The sequence below is a fragment of the Aotus nancymaae genome, unplaced genomic scaffold (genome assembly GCF_030222135.1).
Source record: "Aotus nancymaae isolate 86718 unplaced genomic scaffold, 86718_ANA_hifiasm-v0.15.2.pri h1tg000072l, whole genome shotgun sequence".
NCBI lineage: Eukaryota > Metazoa > Chordata > Mammalia > Primates > Aotidae > Aotus > Aotus nancymaae.
The window spans coordinates 14,637,989-14,651,668 of NW_026988487.1; the positions used below are offsets into that span (position 1 = coordinate 14,637,989).

Genomic DNA, 13,680 nt, shown 5'->3' on the forward strand with positions numbered 1-13,680 from the left:
CAGACCAGTCCTCTCTGCAGTGATAGAACAAGCTCAGCCCCTAGAAAGTCCTGGGTAAGCACCAAGACAGGGCATGGTGTCCCCTACACCCCAGGGCAGGGCCGAAGTCAGTTACCCTCTTGCTCCTCGGGGGCCTCTGTCAGGAAGGGAACAAGGAGGAGAGTTATTCCAGGGGGGCTGCCCTGCCTTAGTACCCTTCTTGTCCCTCAGCCTCTGAACCCCCAGCCCTCCATGCATCCTCATGCTACCCCCGGCACGGACAGTTAAGTCCAGGCCTCAGGCCGTCACTGGCAAAGACACTTCTTGGGCCTTCTGCTCTGATGTGGGGGGCTGAGAAGCAAAAGAGAGGTGTCTCATAATGGCTGAGTCTGTCCTGGGCCAGAATAAACTGGGAGTGGGCAGGGTTCCTAGGAGGTCTCCCAGGGGATAGGCCAGCTGCCAGCTTGCTGGGACCCACTGCAGGTTACCTTTGGTGGCTCCTGCAGCCCCCAGGTGGTAGATGGCAGCCAGAATGAGCCAGCAGGCCTTCTGTTCATCAGGGGAGATGCCCAGCACCTTCATGGCCGCCTGCAGCTTACTAAACTGCTGAGCCGCCTTCTGCTTTTCCTCAGGCTGTGGAGACAGATGACCTCAAAGGACTGTCCCTCCCAGCACATCCCCACAGTCTGGGCCCTCAGGGAGGGTGAGGCTTGGGTAGAGCCGGCAGCTGGAGCAAGCTGGGCTCCCGCTATTCCCATGGGACCCTTGGAGGTTTCTCCTACCCACCAAGGCTCAGGGCTGCCAGCCCAGACCCCACGGACCCCTCACCTTGGTCAGTGGCACAATCCCAAACACACTGTTCTCTGCCAAGTGGTTGAGGTGGAGCTCTGTCCTAGGGGTACAAATGAGGCATCAGCATGGCGCTTGGTCCCCACGCCAAGGCCATTTCCCTCCCAGGGTGGAGAGAGACAGACTCAGCTTCCAGACTCCAAGTTCTGTCTGCCCATCACGCCATCATCCCCGACTGGCAGGCCAGCTGCCGCGCTTTCCTAACTGGACTGAAAGCCTGGTCAGAGCACCGTTCTCCCGAGGACAGGTTACCAGACATGCCCTGCTGAGAGGATGCAGCCAGGCCCTCAGAACAGAGCAGGGGACCTGCCCAAAGGGCGAGTCCAGCCAAGGCAGAGACCATGCCCATGCCCTCAGTTACAAGAAGGGCTAAAGAGAACAATGGGCTGGGGCTGCCGACTCAGCCTCATCATTTATCTCCTTTTAGTGAACACACATGCCAAGTCTGAAGGTCTGAGGGGAAGAGCATGGCAGAGGCAGCCAACACGGGCCAGGAAGGGCCAGCCTGGAAGGCACTGGAAAAGGCATGGGCTTTTGGCCCCAGTGTGGACTCAAATACCAGCTCAGCCCCCTCCCAGCCAGGAGAAGCGGGTAGCATTGCCATTCGTGATGGTGGGGCTGTTCCCAAAAGCTTCCAGGAGGGTGTACAGAGCCTGCCACTTCTCCATCGCAGAACACAAGCCCAAGTGAACTCCCCAGCCACTGGCACCTCAGTGTGCTTTGCTTTCCAAAACTGGTTTCATAGGTAACGGAGCTCCTAGCTAGGCCCTGGAAACACTGAAGGGCTGGCTGTTCCCCTCCCTTACAGCTGGGCCCCAGTACCTGGGAGCAGGGAGTTCCTGACAGGCAGGGGCTATGTCTAATTCATCTCACTGTCCCTGGGACCTCGCTCAGAGCCTAGCACGTAGCAGACATGCAGTGACCAAACAGTGCAGGATGCGATCAGGTGGCTTTAACTGAGGATGTAGTCAAGGCCCAGGAGCCCAGTCAGTGGGCTGGAGCTCAGAGCACCCTTGTGCACCCTCTGACCCATCTCACCTGAGGGTGCCATCCCCACAGGCCAGCAGGTAGTAGAAGACGTTGAATGTGGCTTCATTGGCTGGGCGCCGAGCCACGCGCAGCTTCTCCAGAAGCATTGTCTGTGGGACGGCATGGAGGTGTGGGTAAGGTAAGGAGGGTAGTGCCAGACTGAGTTTCTCCTACCCCACATCAGCACACCAGAACGCATCAAGCCCACAGTCCTCTAAGCCCTGGGGAACAAGCAGCTGCATTTTTTGTTTTTTTAGATTTGAGATGGAGTCTCACTCCATCACCCAGGCTGGATTGCAATGGTGCTCTGAGTGCGATCTCGGCTCACTGCAACCTCTGCCTCCTGGGTTCAAGTGATTCTCCTGCCTTGGCCTCCCAAGTAGCGGGGATTACAGGCACATGCACCACCACACCAGGTTGATTTTTGTATTTTTAGTAGAGATGGGGTCAGGCTGGTCTTGAACTCCTGACCTCAGGTGATCTGCCTGCCTCCGCCTCCCAAAGTGCTGGGATTAAAGGCATAAGCCACCATTCCCAACCTGCATCTTTTTTAAGAATTATTTTTTTAGATATGGTCTCGCTCCGTTGCCCAGGCTGGAGTGCGGTGGTACAATCACAGCTTGCTGCAGCCTCAATCTCCCAGGCTCAAGTGACCCTCCACTTTCAGCCTCCCAAGTAGCTGGGACCACAGGCGTGTGCTACCACATCTGGCTCAATTAAGCAGCTACATCTTATTCCCAAGGTGCTCAACCAGATACCAGATCCCTCTAGGATCAAATAGGGGACAGAAACCAGAACAAGGTGGAAGAAGACAGGCCCAGCTCCTCCCAAAGGGGCCCTGCTGCTCTGCCCAGCCTGCAGGCACCTGCCTTCTGGAAGTGGGAGCTTGTGGTGATGTATTTAGTATGGGAGGGAATCAGCCTTGGCTGGGCATTACTTTCTGACAAGCCACTCCTCTGCTAGGTGAAATCGGTCTGAGAGAAGCCCCTGAGCATGAATTTCAGAAAGTGGGCATGAGGCTGAGGCCCAGCAGTAGGCTGAGGACAACTCCAGGATTGGAAGAGCGAAGGGAACTGGGCAGAAAGCTGGGCCGGGCCCCATACAGGGCAGGAGGCACAGAGGGCAGAAAGGTGATGCCTCCGGGCAGCACAGGCCAACCCTGCCCAGGTCTGGGTCCATTTTGTTGAGGTAGAATCCCAGGAAAATGAGGCATAGGAGACAGCCTCATTTCTAGGTCATGAAATGCTGTGACCCATCTCCTCCTACCCCAAGTCCTGGGCAGCACTCTCACCTGAATGGAGGCTGAGGCCACCTGGCCAGCTTGGTCAAAGTCCAGGGAAAGGATCTGGGAGAAGCGGGTGGCATTGCCGTTCATGATGGTGGGGCTGTTCCCAAAGGCTTCCAGGAGGGTGTACAGAGCCTGCCACTTCTCCACTGCAGAATACAGGCCCAAGGGGACATCAGGAAAGCCAGAGGCAGCTTATCCCCCAGCTAGGAGCTTCAGAGGCATGAAGGCTTGGGGCCACTCAGACCAGAACTGCCCATGGACAGAGGGGTTTTGGGGGAATGGAAAGGCCAGGGAGAAAAAGAGCTGGCACCTCAGCGGGTGCTCTCTCCTCACTCCCCTCCTCACCCCACTCTCACTTTTCTCCGTTGTCCTTGCCTCACCAGAAAACACCTTGTTCCCGCTGACGCCCGCGATGGTGGCCAAGTACTGCACCAGATGCTGGCAGCTGGTGGTCTTGCCACTGCCACTACTGCCCAGGAGGACGATCGACTGGTCCTGGCGGCTCATCAGCATGGCCCGGTATGCGGTCTGGGCCACGGCATAGATGTGGGGTGCCATGTCCTCTCGCCGACACCCCTTGAACATGTGCATCACCTTGGGTGGACAGCGGGGGAGAGAAGGGGTTGGCTCTTAGCTGTTCCCATTTAGACATCCCTTACCCCCAAGGCCCACATCTTTCTGGATTTTCCCTCCTGTAGTGCCCAGGGATTCCGAGGCCAAGGCCAAGGCCATGTGTGGAATTGCAGACACTAAGTCCTTGACTCCATCAAAGGTGGTGGGGAGGTCCTGTCTCCATCTCTTGAAATGATTCCTCCTCCCAGGTCAACTGTGAGAGTGGACAGGAGCCCAGTGGGATGCCAGAGGGGAAGGGCAGAGAGCCAGGGCGGAGGGTGGGGCCAGGAGTCCGTGGAGTAGCCTCAAGGGCGCCGCACCTTCTCGGAGTACACAGCAGGGGCCCCACGGGGGCCAAGGACCAGCAGGCTGGGGCCAGCATATGTGTGCAGCAGGCTAGCACCGTAGCGCTGGCGCAAGGTGTGCAGGATGCTGGACTCATTGAGGTACACCAGTGAGGCCAGATCCTCCAGACGGTCGCAGGAGGGAGCATTAGCCTGTGTGGGAGGACAAACGGGTGAGCACTGGAACAGCAGAGCCCATCTCTGCTGCCAGAGGACGGGTCTGCTCCTCCCAGTGCACTCCCGAGCTTCCTCCCCTCCCCCAGCCCCCTGCCCACCTTCTCCACGTCATCCTCATCCACATCCAGGATGGCCCCATCGTGGTCCAGCTTCACACGCACCTTCCCCTCAGGCAAGCTGAGCTCCTCGGATTTGAGCTGACTGGCTGCAGGGGAGGGACAGACAATTGGGATGGGGCTGGGAAGCCTCTGCTACCCGACTCGGGACCTTCTCGGTCCTGCCCTCCTCCCCACTGCATAACCAGCCTCCCCTTGCTCACTGCCCAGATGCAGAAGGCACATCCGCTGCCCAGCCCTGAGACCAGAGAGTCCCGACATGTGTCCCCGACCCTCCGAGACTCACCCAGTGAGAAGCCATCCCTATGGACCAGCCACACCTTCTCCGTCTCATTCCAGGCCTCCTCCGCTGCAATCTGCTCTTCTGTCTTTGCCTGTCAGAGACAGGGAAGAGTAAACAGTCAGGCCCTGCTATGGAAGACAGGGACAAGGACAGCAGGAGAGGGGAGGCGAGTAAGGGAAGGGCTTCAAGATGAGCCACTGGGCGAGGGATGAGTTAGGTGGCAGACACAGAACAAACACAGGGACATCAGAGGTATCCAGGAAAGAGGGTGGGGAAGCCAGGAGGCAGGGGCGGCTCTAAGAAGCCCTGAGGATGGGACACAGAGGCTCAGGACCATACCATCAGTGAGGATCTGGCAGGACAGAGACAGAGGAAGCTTGTGCCCGGGAGAGAGCAAGCCCCAGGGAAGCAAATCACCAGGTTCTCCCTCCGCTGCCCTCTGCCCCTCCACCCTGCCAAGCCTGGGAGATCAGTGTCCTGAGTCCAAGGCCCTAGACCCTGGCCACAGCTACTAGGATATTCCATGCCCAGCTTCTCCCTTCATCCAAATGATAGGGCCTCCTTTGCCAAGCTGGGAGAGGGCATGTCCTCAGACCTGAGAGGGGAGTGTCACCCAGACTTTGCAGTACAGAATGATAGGTGGGCTCGGAGCCCTGGCCTCAGCCCTGGCCCTCCCCTGCAGAGGGTGCTCTACCTGGGCAGGGGGACAGTGCCTAGGTACACACACCAGCCTCCCTGCTCCTCCTCCACGCCACTGTCAGCAAAGACCCCCGACACACAGACCTAGTGGACATGCTGATGCCACACAAGGGCACGAGGCAGTGCGGCCAGAAATATGGGGGTAGGGGCAGCCCTGCTCTGTCAAACACAGGGAGAGGCTTGCACATTACACAGATGGGCACAGGAGTGGCACAGGAGTGGTGTGAAGGAGCTGGGAGCCCCCAGAGGCCTCAAGAAGGTCATCAGCTCAGAAATCATCATTCATAGATACTGAAAGGGTATGGGGCTGTCAAACCTGGCGCCCCTAAGGACACTTGAGCTGGGAAGAAATGGTGCCTGGGGAGCTGGGGAAACAGACGAGGGACCCAGGGCCCATCGGGCTCCCCTTGTTGTGTGTGGGTGAAATGGCAGCAAGGTTGTACTGTGCCCTGGGTGGGGGATGGGCACCAGAGTGCCATGGGCCCACCCTCAGGTTAGCCCGAGCCCCTACACTCTTAGAGGGCCCCAGTTGTGAGGCACAATTAGCCTGAGACCCAAGGCCCAGCCGTGGATACTCCCTGGGTCCTGACCCCTGGGTGAGAAATTATGAAAGGATAAGAAAACGTAAGAAATATGTTCTTTGTCACATTTCTCGGAGCTGAAAGAAAAGGAGATGGGGGCTCTCCTCCCAGGCTGGCTTCTGGCTTTAGACAAATCCCTCCAGCGCTGGACTGCCCTTTCCCAGCTTGGAGTAAGAGGGCTGGGCTGCACTAGTGGCTCCCAGATCTCTGGGTTTCATGGACGCATGAAATAACTCTTTGAATAGGAGGATCACCATGGGGCTGGCAACATTTCGGTGTGTTCAGCGAGGACATTAAAAAGGCTAGTTCTTTATACTTGCAGAACTATATAACTTTATACAAATTATTACAATGTTGTATTTTTTTTCAAATCACATAAGACACGGAAAACCTTTGTCTTAATTGGACACTTTCTATGCACCAGGTATTTGGGGACTGATGAAGGTGACATCATAGCCTATAATGAACTCCTTCAGAGCTAATCTGAAAATAGGTTTCTCACATTGGCCAGGAGGTGGAGACAAAGAATGTCTCATCTTCAGGCATGGGCTGGGAAGAGGGCAGGGATTTGGCCTTTTCAGCTTTCTCTAGCCAGAGTGAGCAGAATTGAAACACCTAGAACCCAACTAGGCCCCCCATGGGCTCCAGTGGCTGAGAACCATATGCCACATGGGCCCAAGTTGAAGAGCAACACTCGGTCTAAATGCTCCCCAAGGGCCTGGCACAGAGCTGCACCATCTCAAGCTCCTGGCATTGCCTCCCCCTGGGGTCCTCCCAGACACAGGGTGGGAGCCTGGAGGGGAAAGAGGCCTTACACTCCAGCAGGAGGCCCGCGCACAGATGCCAGCCCAGGTGCAGGCCGGGGGCACTGGGTGGTCACCGGAGGGAGCAGAGGGCTCCTGAGTGGAGGAAGAGCACCCTACCTGGCTGTGGGCAGGAGAGGCAGCCTCAGGGTCCAGCTACCGACAGCAAGCAAAGGAGAGAGAGAGAAGAGGGGTGAAGACAAGCAGACCACTGGCACGCCCCCTTTAGCAAGCGCTCCTGGGTCAAGTAGGCCGGCACTCTCTGGTTATCCAAGCCCCGGGGTGAAAGTGGAGGAGCTTAGCACAGGACCTGGGAGCGGGCCTGGGCAGGTGAACTGTACCCAGTCAAGGAGAGGCCAGGAAGGTGAAGAGACACTAGTGACCATCAGGCCTCAGGAGATGCGGTTCTAAGTCATTCCCAGTGGCCTGGGCAGGAGTCTGCCACTCTGCCTCTGGCCGCAGCCTCTCCTGAGCTGGCCATCTGGTCCATTCTGAATCAGGCTCCCTCTTCCGTGTGTCTACCAGGCCAGGCCACCTCACCACACCCAAGGCCTGGGCCCCCTGGGAGCATCTTGCCTTATCTCCAGGGCATTTCTCAGCCTAGAGAAATGCCCCAGCACAGAGCTGCTCCTCGCTTTCTAACACAGCCCAGGGGTGCCACTCTCCAGGCCAAGGACTGTGCTTAGAGCTGTAGCCCTGCACCTCATTGAACACAGCTCCCACCAGCTCCAGTCTAGGGTCTCTCCCTCAACCCCCATGCACCCTACAGCACTCCCACCTCTGCCAGCCAGGCACAGTGACCCCGCCTAGATCCAACCTGGGGACCACCTGACAGCTGCCCAAGAGCCAAGGCACTGTGGGCAGACCCTGCAGCCAGCTGTGACCTCTCTGGTTACTTAAAGCCCTGAAAAGGCCTTTCTGGGGAGGAAGGCACGTCAACCAGGACTTGGATGTTACCTCTTAGAAATGGGCAAGGAGTTAACAGGCCCCACCAGGGTCTGGAGAGCCAGGGCACCAAAAATAGCGACAGCACCATTCTTTACTATCCGCCAGGCCCTGACACTAAGACATGCCCTCAAGGCAGGGCAATGTGGCCAGAGAAAGGGACTGGACCCTGAGCAAGCAGGGCGCCCTCCCACGTGCACATGGCTTTGGGCTCTCCGGAGGGACGACTCTCCCCAGAGCCCTTCTCTCATTGCTTCAAGAGAGGGGCCAACGTGAGGGCCCACAGGCCACCACGGAGCCACCTTCACAGTCAGCGCGCCTACAGACACACCCAGGGCCCTGCCGCCAGCTTCAGGAAGATGGCGGCCAGGGACTCAGACCCACACACGCAAGTGGCATTACAGAAGCTGTGAAGATCCTCTCCAGCCGCTGGTGGGCCTCTTCCACGGGGGTCAGCTGGACCTTGGCAGCTCCTGCCTAAAGGTTAAACCACTATTAGTCCCAGCCCAGAAACGGAGGGGCCGCAGCATGCCGAGCTCCCAGTCCAGGAAGCCACTGGGACCCATCAGGGAAGGGAAGTAGCGCCAGGGAGGCAAGCCACGCAGCAAATTGAATTTTTAAACTGTCAGATTAGAAAAAAAGAACAGGTGCCTGGGAGTCCTGAGGTGATTTCTTCCCACTTGCCTTTCTTAAGCCCTATTATCCCACTTGCCCACTGGCCTCTGACCCAGGCCCAGGTGACAGGTGGCTAAACTCCAGGTCAGGGCACAGCTCAGCTCCCAACTCCTCCCTTGGGAGAGGAGGAGGGACAAGGAGTCCGAGGGGAGGGCAGCCAGCCCAGGAACAGGCCCACGGCACTCCCTGCCAGAGTGCTTATAGGTTCTCCAGAGCGACTGACAGTTCTGCCCATGCCCTGCCTAAAATGCCCATGCCAGCTCCTCCCTGTGAGCAGGAGCAGTCACTTCTCTGACTCACAGAGTGGGCCAGGTGGGTGGGGAAAGCGGTGGCTGGCTTTTCTCTAAGTGCTGCAATGCCCAGGAAGAATGGGGAGCAACAAAGCTCCCCAGGTCCCAGGAGGGAACAGTCAGGGAGGGCCTCAAGGTCTCTCAGGCTGTTCCCTGGCACCCTCCAGATCTCTCTCCTTCTAGCCAGAAAGAGCCTGCACAGGCACAGGGAAGTAGTGGCAAAACTTGATGCCCCTCCCCCACACCCCATGAGGCCTCAGCAGGGTCCGCAAAAGGGAAGCTTGAAGAGAACTGCCCCCAACTCAGAGGCCACCCAAGGCAGCAATACCTTCGAAGGGGAAGAGGCTGGACTGAGCCTCCCTCCTGCTTCTCAGCCTCCTGCCCCACCCAGAGAACACTTTCTGGGAAGATGGGGTTGTCCCTATATCCTGAGGGGCCCACTGTACCCATCTGCCATCCAAGCACAGGGCTCCTCAAGAGTCCTGCTGCCAGAGGGTCATGCTGGCCAGACCTAAAGAAGGCAGTGATGGCATCAGTAACAAGGGTTATTAGCACCACTATCAACACTACCATTTACAGAGCACCCACCACGCCAGGGACCAGCTTGGAGCGTTATCTGTATCATTTCTAATCTTCTAGTTACTTAAAATCCTTCAAAGCAGTATTATCCCTTACTTGCAATTCCAAAATCCCAAAAGCCCCCAAAACAAAACATTTTTTCTTAACTATTTTGGCGGCAAAACCTGGTAGTTTATCCTCTATGCCCTGTAGTGTGAATATTCAGATTTTGCTTTGGAAATATTGATGTTTGTCACGCGTTGTTGCTCATTATGTATACTGTATGGCACTAAAATACAAAAATTACTAATTTCCAAAATACTTCTACACTCAGGGTATCAGAGAAAAAATTTCAGACCTGCATTATCCCCATTCAACAGAAGAAGTCTGAGATGGGACTTTGCTGAGGTCCCAGGGGGTGAGTGGCTGGGGATGCAAACCCAGACCCTCTGACTTGAGGAAACACCATCTTTCCGCCCGGAACTGATCTGCTGAGACTCTGATCTTTGGCTTGCGGTCTGGGGCCTCAAGCTGGTGCCATGTAGCTGGGTACCAGGCCCTGACTCCCATGGCAAGGCCAGCAGCATGCTGGTTAGCAGTTTCCATCCCAGCTGCTGGCCCAGAGCCCAGGCAATCTCGGGGTCTGCGTTCTGTTAAAGAAAGCCATGCAGCCCCTGCCTTCAGCACACGACCCTGGGCTCAGCCTCTTGGTCATGCGGGGTTCATAGAGGTGGCTTGGGGAAGCCGGCTGTGAGGGTGCCTGGCCCTTGAGCGAGGCTGGTGAGGGGCAGGAGCGGTTAGTGACACACTCGTGTACCTCCTGCTTCACACCAGGGGCTGGTGACTTGGACTGCTGCTCTCCAGCGAGGTCTGACTTCGGGCCAGCGGAGCCTGGGGCCGCCAGCTCTTCCAGTGGGGCTGGGGAGCGCTGCTTCTTTGGGGTTTCAGGCTTGGCTGGGGATCCTGCTTTCTCTGGGGAGTCTACCCTGTCTGGGGAGCCTGGCTTCTGGCTGGAAGGCTTCTCCCCCTTCCCAGGAGACTGCTTGCTGCGAGGCTTGTGCTCCTTGCCCCTGCCCCGAGACATCAGGCTCCGCAGGCCCAGGGAGAGCTCGTCCTTGGCCGCCTCCTTCTTCGCTTCAGGCTTAGGCGGAGCAGGGGGAGGCGGGGGAGGGGGTGGCGGCTTGGGACCAGGGGCTGCCTTTTCTCCCCTCTTGCTTCGAGTCGGGTGCTCAGGGGACTTGACTCCTCTGCCTGGGGGCTCCTTGGCATTCCCAAGTTCCTCGCCGGGCAGCACCTTACTCACCACCTTCCTCACTGCATTTGCTACCCGCTTCTGGGACAGGCCCTGGGCCTCTTCGCTTGGGCCTTCTGCTGTGGCAGCTCCCAGGCCATTCATGGCGAGTGTGGGTGCAGGGCTCTTGGCTCTCTGGGAAGTCTCTGGGGGTATCGGGCTGGTGGGAGGCTGAGGACTCTTAGATGGGCCACTGCCTTCCTTTGAGCTGCCCTCTAGCTAAGGTCATACAAATACAGGTAGACATTAGCATCATCCCCTGCATCCCTGCCCACCCCATGCAGAAGGAGTAAGAAGGTATGACCTCACGGCCAGGGACAGATCTTCCATTCATCCATCCAGCAAGCAATACACAGCTCCAAGAGGCTACCCCAGGAAGCCCACTTTCCATCTTCCCGACAGGATGACTGCAGCTAAGAGTTTGGCTTCTTTCCCACAAAACACAATCAGGTACTACTGTCACCCGCTGTCTATCCCCAGGCTTAGCATGGACCTGTGAGATGTCGGCACAGAGCGCCCAGAGGCCGGTGAGGTGCTCCGGGGTTACTGGCTTTGTGTTAGGGCAGCAACCAAGTTCTAATCTAGGCGAGCCCACTGCCTCACAGCCCAGACACAGCAGAGATGGAGCATGGAGAGGTCAAACAGCCAATTCCCACCTCCATTCCTACCACTAATCCCAGGCCTAACTCCAGGGCTTCCTGCCTTTGTGGTCCTTGGCCCTTCCATCACCCGCTTTCTGGGCAATCAGACCAAGAGCCTGCCCATCCTGAAGGAAAAAATGATCAGGGGAGCTCTTCCTGGCCCCAAGACATGCCAAGCCTCCTCCTGGCAGTGTCCCTGTTCTGTGGCCACTGTCTGCCCTTCACTTATACTCTCAAGGGCTGCAGAGCCCAGCACTGGCCCAGGAAGCTTCCGCTTCAGCCTGCTTTCTGCCAGTCTCTTTGCAGTTTTCCTCCTGCAAACCTCTCAAGAGTTTGGAGACCCCCTAGCTCCCAGAGTGTGTGTATAGCCCACAAAGGGTTAAGCACTCAAGCAGCCTCAGCTCCATTCTGCCCTGAAGTGGGCTGGTATACTCCAGCTGGTATACCCACCCTTCCCCCACACACTGGTGGTAACTGTCTGGGTCCCGAGGGACTGCCACTGGAAGGCCAGGCTGGCTAACAGCAGGGTAGAGTGTTCCATAAAGCCAGCCACATTGCCTGGGGGGAGCAAGGGTAACCTGGGGTCTCCTTGTTGGCCAGGCAGAGCTCTGTCACCAGCTGAGCTGTGCTTGAGTTCTTGTTGCCCAAAACCATGATCTTGGTTCTAGAACTCACGTGGGCACTGGGCTCCACGAAGGCCCACCCGCCCATGCTTGCTTGGATGCAGGAAGATGCTCTTAGTAGGCACACCTGGGAGCTGCCCCTGTATGCCACATGAAGAGGCTGTTCCGCCTTCTGAGCAGAGCTGAGCCAAGGGCCTCAGTCTAGGCCCTGGCTACAGGGTGGCTCTGCTGAAGGGATAGAGAGAGTAAGGGCTTGAAGGTCTTCCTCGACCTCTTAGGCCAAGAGTGCTCAATGGCATGCCAGGGCACTGCAGAGTTGGCCAGTGGCCCTAGCCGCTGGATCCTACTCTCCTCCCCTTCCTCTTCTGGCTTTCCTTCCATCCCCCTTCCATCATTAAGATGATGACAACGGGCCAGGTGTGGCAGCTCACACCTGTAATCCTAGCACTTTGGGAGGCCAAGGCAGGGAGATCACGAGCTCAGGAGTTCAACACCAGCCTGGGCAACATGTGACACTGTTTCTACAAAAAATACAAAAATTAGCCAGGCTTGATGGTGTGCACCTATAGTCCCAGCTACTCAGGAGGCTGAAGTGGGAGGATGGCTTGAGCCTGGGAGGCAGAGGTTGCAGTGAGCTGAGATGGCACCACTGCACTTCAGCCTGGGTGACAGGGTAAGACTCTGTCTCAAAAAAAAAAAAGAAAAGATGATGATGATACTGATTGCTAACACATACAGTACTTACCATGGGCCACAACCCTCTTTCAAGCACTTTACGTGTCGGTTTTGAAAAAAAAAAAAAATTCTGGGCAACTCTGAGGCCTCTCCCTATCACACATACATCCCTTTTAAATCACAGGCTCAATTTGCAGGATTGTTTGCAGATTAGGTGGAAGCCACAGTGCCTGGCTAATCAAATTGACCAAGGAAGTGCGGGGAGCCAGGAAAGACACCATCTGGGGTAATGAAGTAAGGATCTGTGTTGTGACCCAGCTCTGTCCCAGAGCCCAGGTACTCCTGCCCCCGAGCCCGGGTACTCCTGCTCCCTGTGCTACGAGCTGCCCTCTCCTAACTACACATCTCTGGACTTGGCTATTCAGAAACGGATTCTTCTCTCTTGCCTTAGAAGAGTTTGGCTTTATTCAGGGTCTCTATCCCAATGCACTGGGGCTGGAGGCAGTGGGCAGCTGGAACCTGCCTCCAGGTCACCTGCACCAAGCAGCTGACAGGGTCTTGGAAGAGACAGCAGTGACTGGAGTGAAGTACCTCCATGCCCTTGTCTTGTGCCACCCAGAGCAGGCTGAAGAATCCCAACAGCTGAGCTCTCATTCAATGCTCCCTGATCTAAGAGTTTCCCCACCAAAGCCTCTCCAGGCCCAAAGGGTTCAGGAACCCATAACCAAAGGAAGGCAACTAAAAGGGATTGGGGAGGAGGTTAAAGGAGGTCCCCAAAGCACCCTGGCCATCTTCTTCACACACCTCAGGCTGGCATCACACACACCATACTTTCTGCCTCTTTACTAGAATTCTCTCCAGCTGAGCCACATAGGAAGGGGCCCCCTGCAATCTCCACCTACTCCATGGAACTGTCTCACAGGATAGTCCAGGGCTAGCAGGTGCAGGGGCAAACACACACACACACACACACACACACACACACACACACACACGTGTCTCGGAGAACTCAGGGAAGCACTTACAGCCCCTTCCTCTTTGCCAGGAGGGCCAGGCTTTGGCAGAGTTTTGTCCTCCTCTTTAACCTGAGGGAGCAGGTGAAGAAGTCACTGGCAGGTCAAGGCTGGGGACCCAGCACTAGAAGCACAGGGAGAGAACATTCAAGGGGCCTCCCTCTCCCTAAGAGGCAGAGCTCCTGAGTCTTTAGGAATACCGGGGCAAG

The 13,680-nt window shown here is 56.9% G+C and overlaps 1 protein-coding gene across 5 annotated transcripts in view; it reads right to left on the minus strand.

The window, feature by feature from the left end:
- Positions 1-13,680, minus strand: part of MYO18A (myosin XVIIIA) — a 103,397-nt gene that overhangs the window by 43,802 nt on the left and 45,915 nt on the right. For 2 of the 5 annotated variants that reach the window (XM_064367648.1, XM_012449317.3), the window contains exons 3-11: positions 6,881-6,916; positions 4,681-4,768; positions 4,377-4,483; positions 4,078-4,254; positions 3,526-3,739; positions 3,149-3,291; positions 1,867-1,967; positions 808-871; positions 468-612 (exon numbers count right to left, since the gene is read on the minus strand). In XM_064367648.1, the coding sequence (XP_064223718.1) occupies positions 468-612; positions 808-871; positions 1,867-1,967; positions 3,149-3,291; positions 3,526-3,739; positions 4,078-4,254; positions 4,377-4,483; positions 4,681-4,768; positions 6,881-6,916 (1,075 nt within the window). Of the gene's footprint in view, positions 1-467; positions 613-807; positions 872-1,866; positions 1,968-3,148; positions 3,292-3,525; positions 3,740-4,077; positions 4,255-4,376; positions 4,484-4,680; positions 4,769-6,880; positions 6,917-8,107; positions 8,183-10,045; positions 10,739-13,483; positions 13,543-13,680 lie in introns of all 5 variants that reach the window. The other 3 variants (XM_064367649.1, XM_064367647.1, XM_064367650.1) reach the window with 2 other exon arrangements.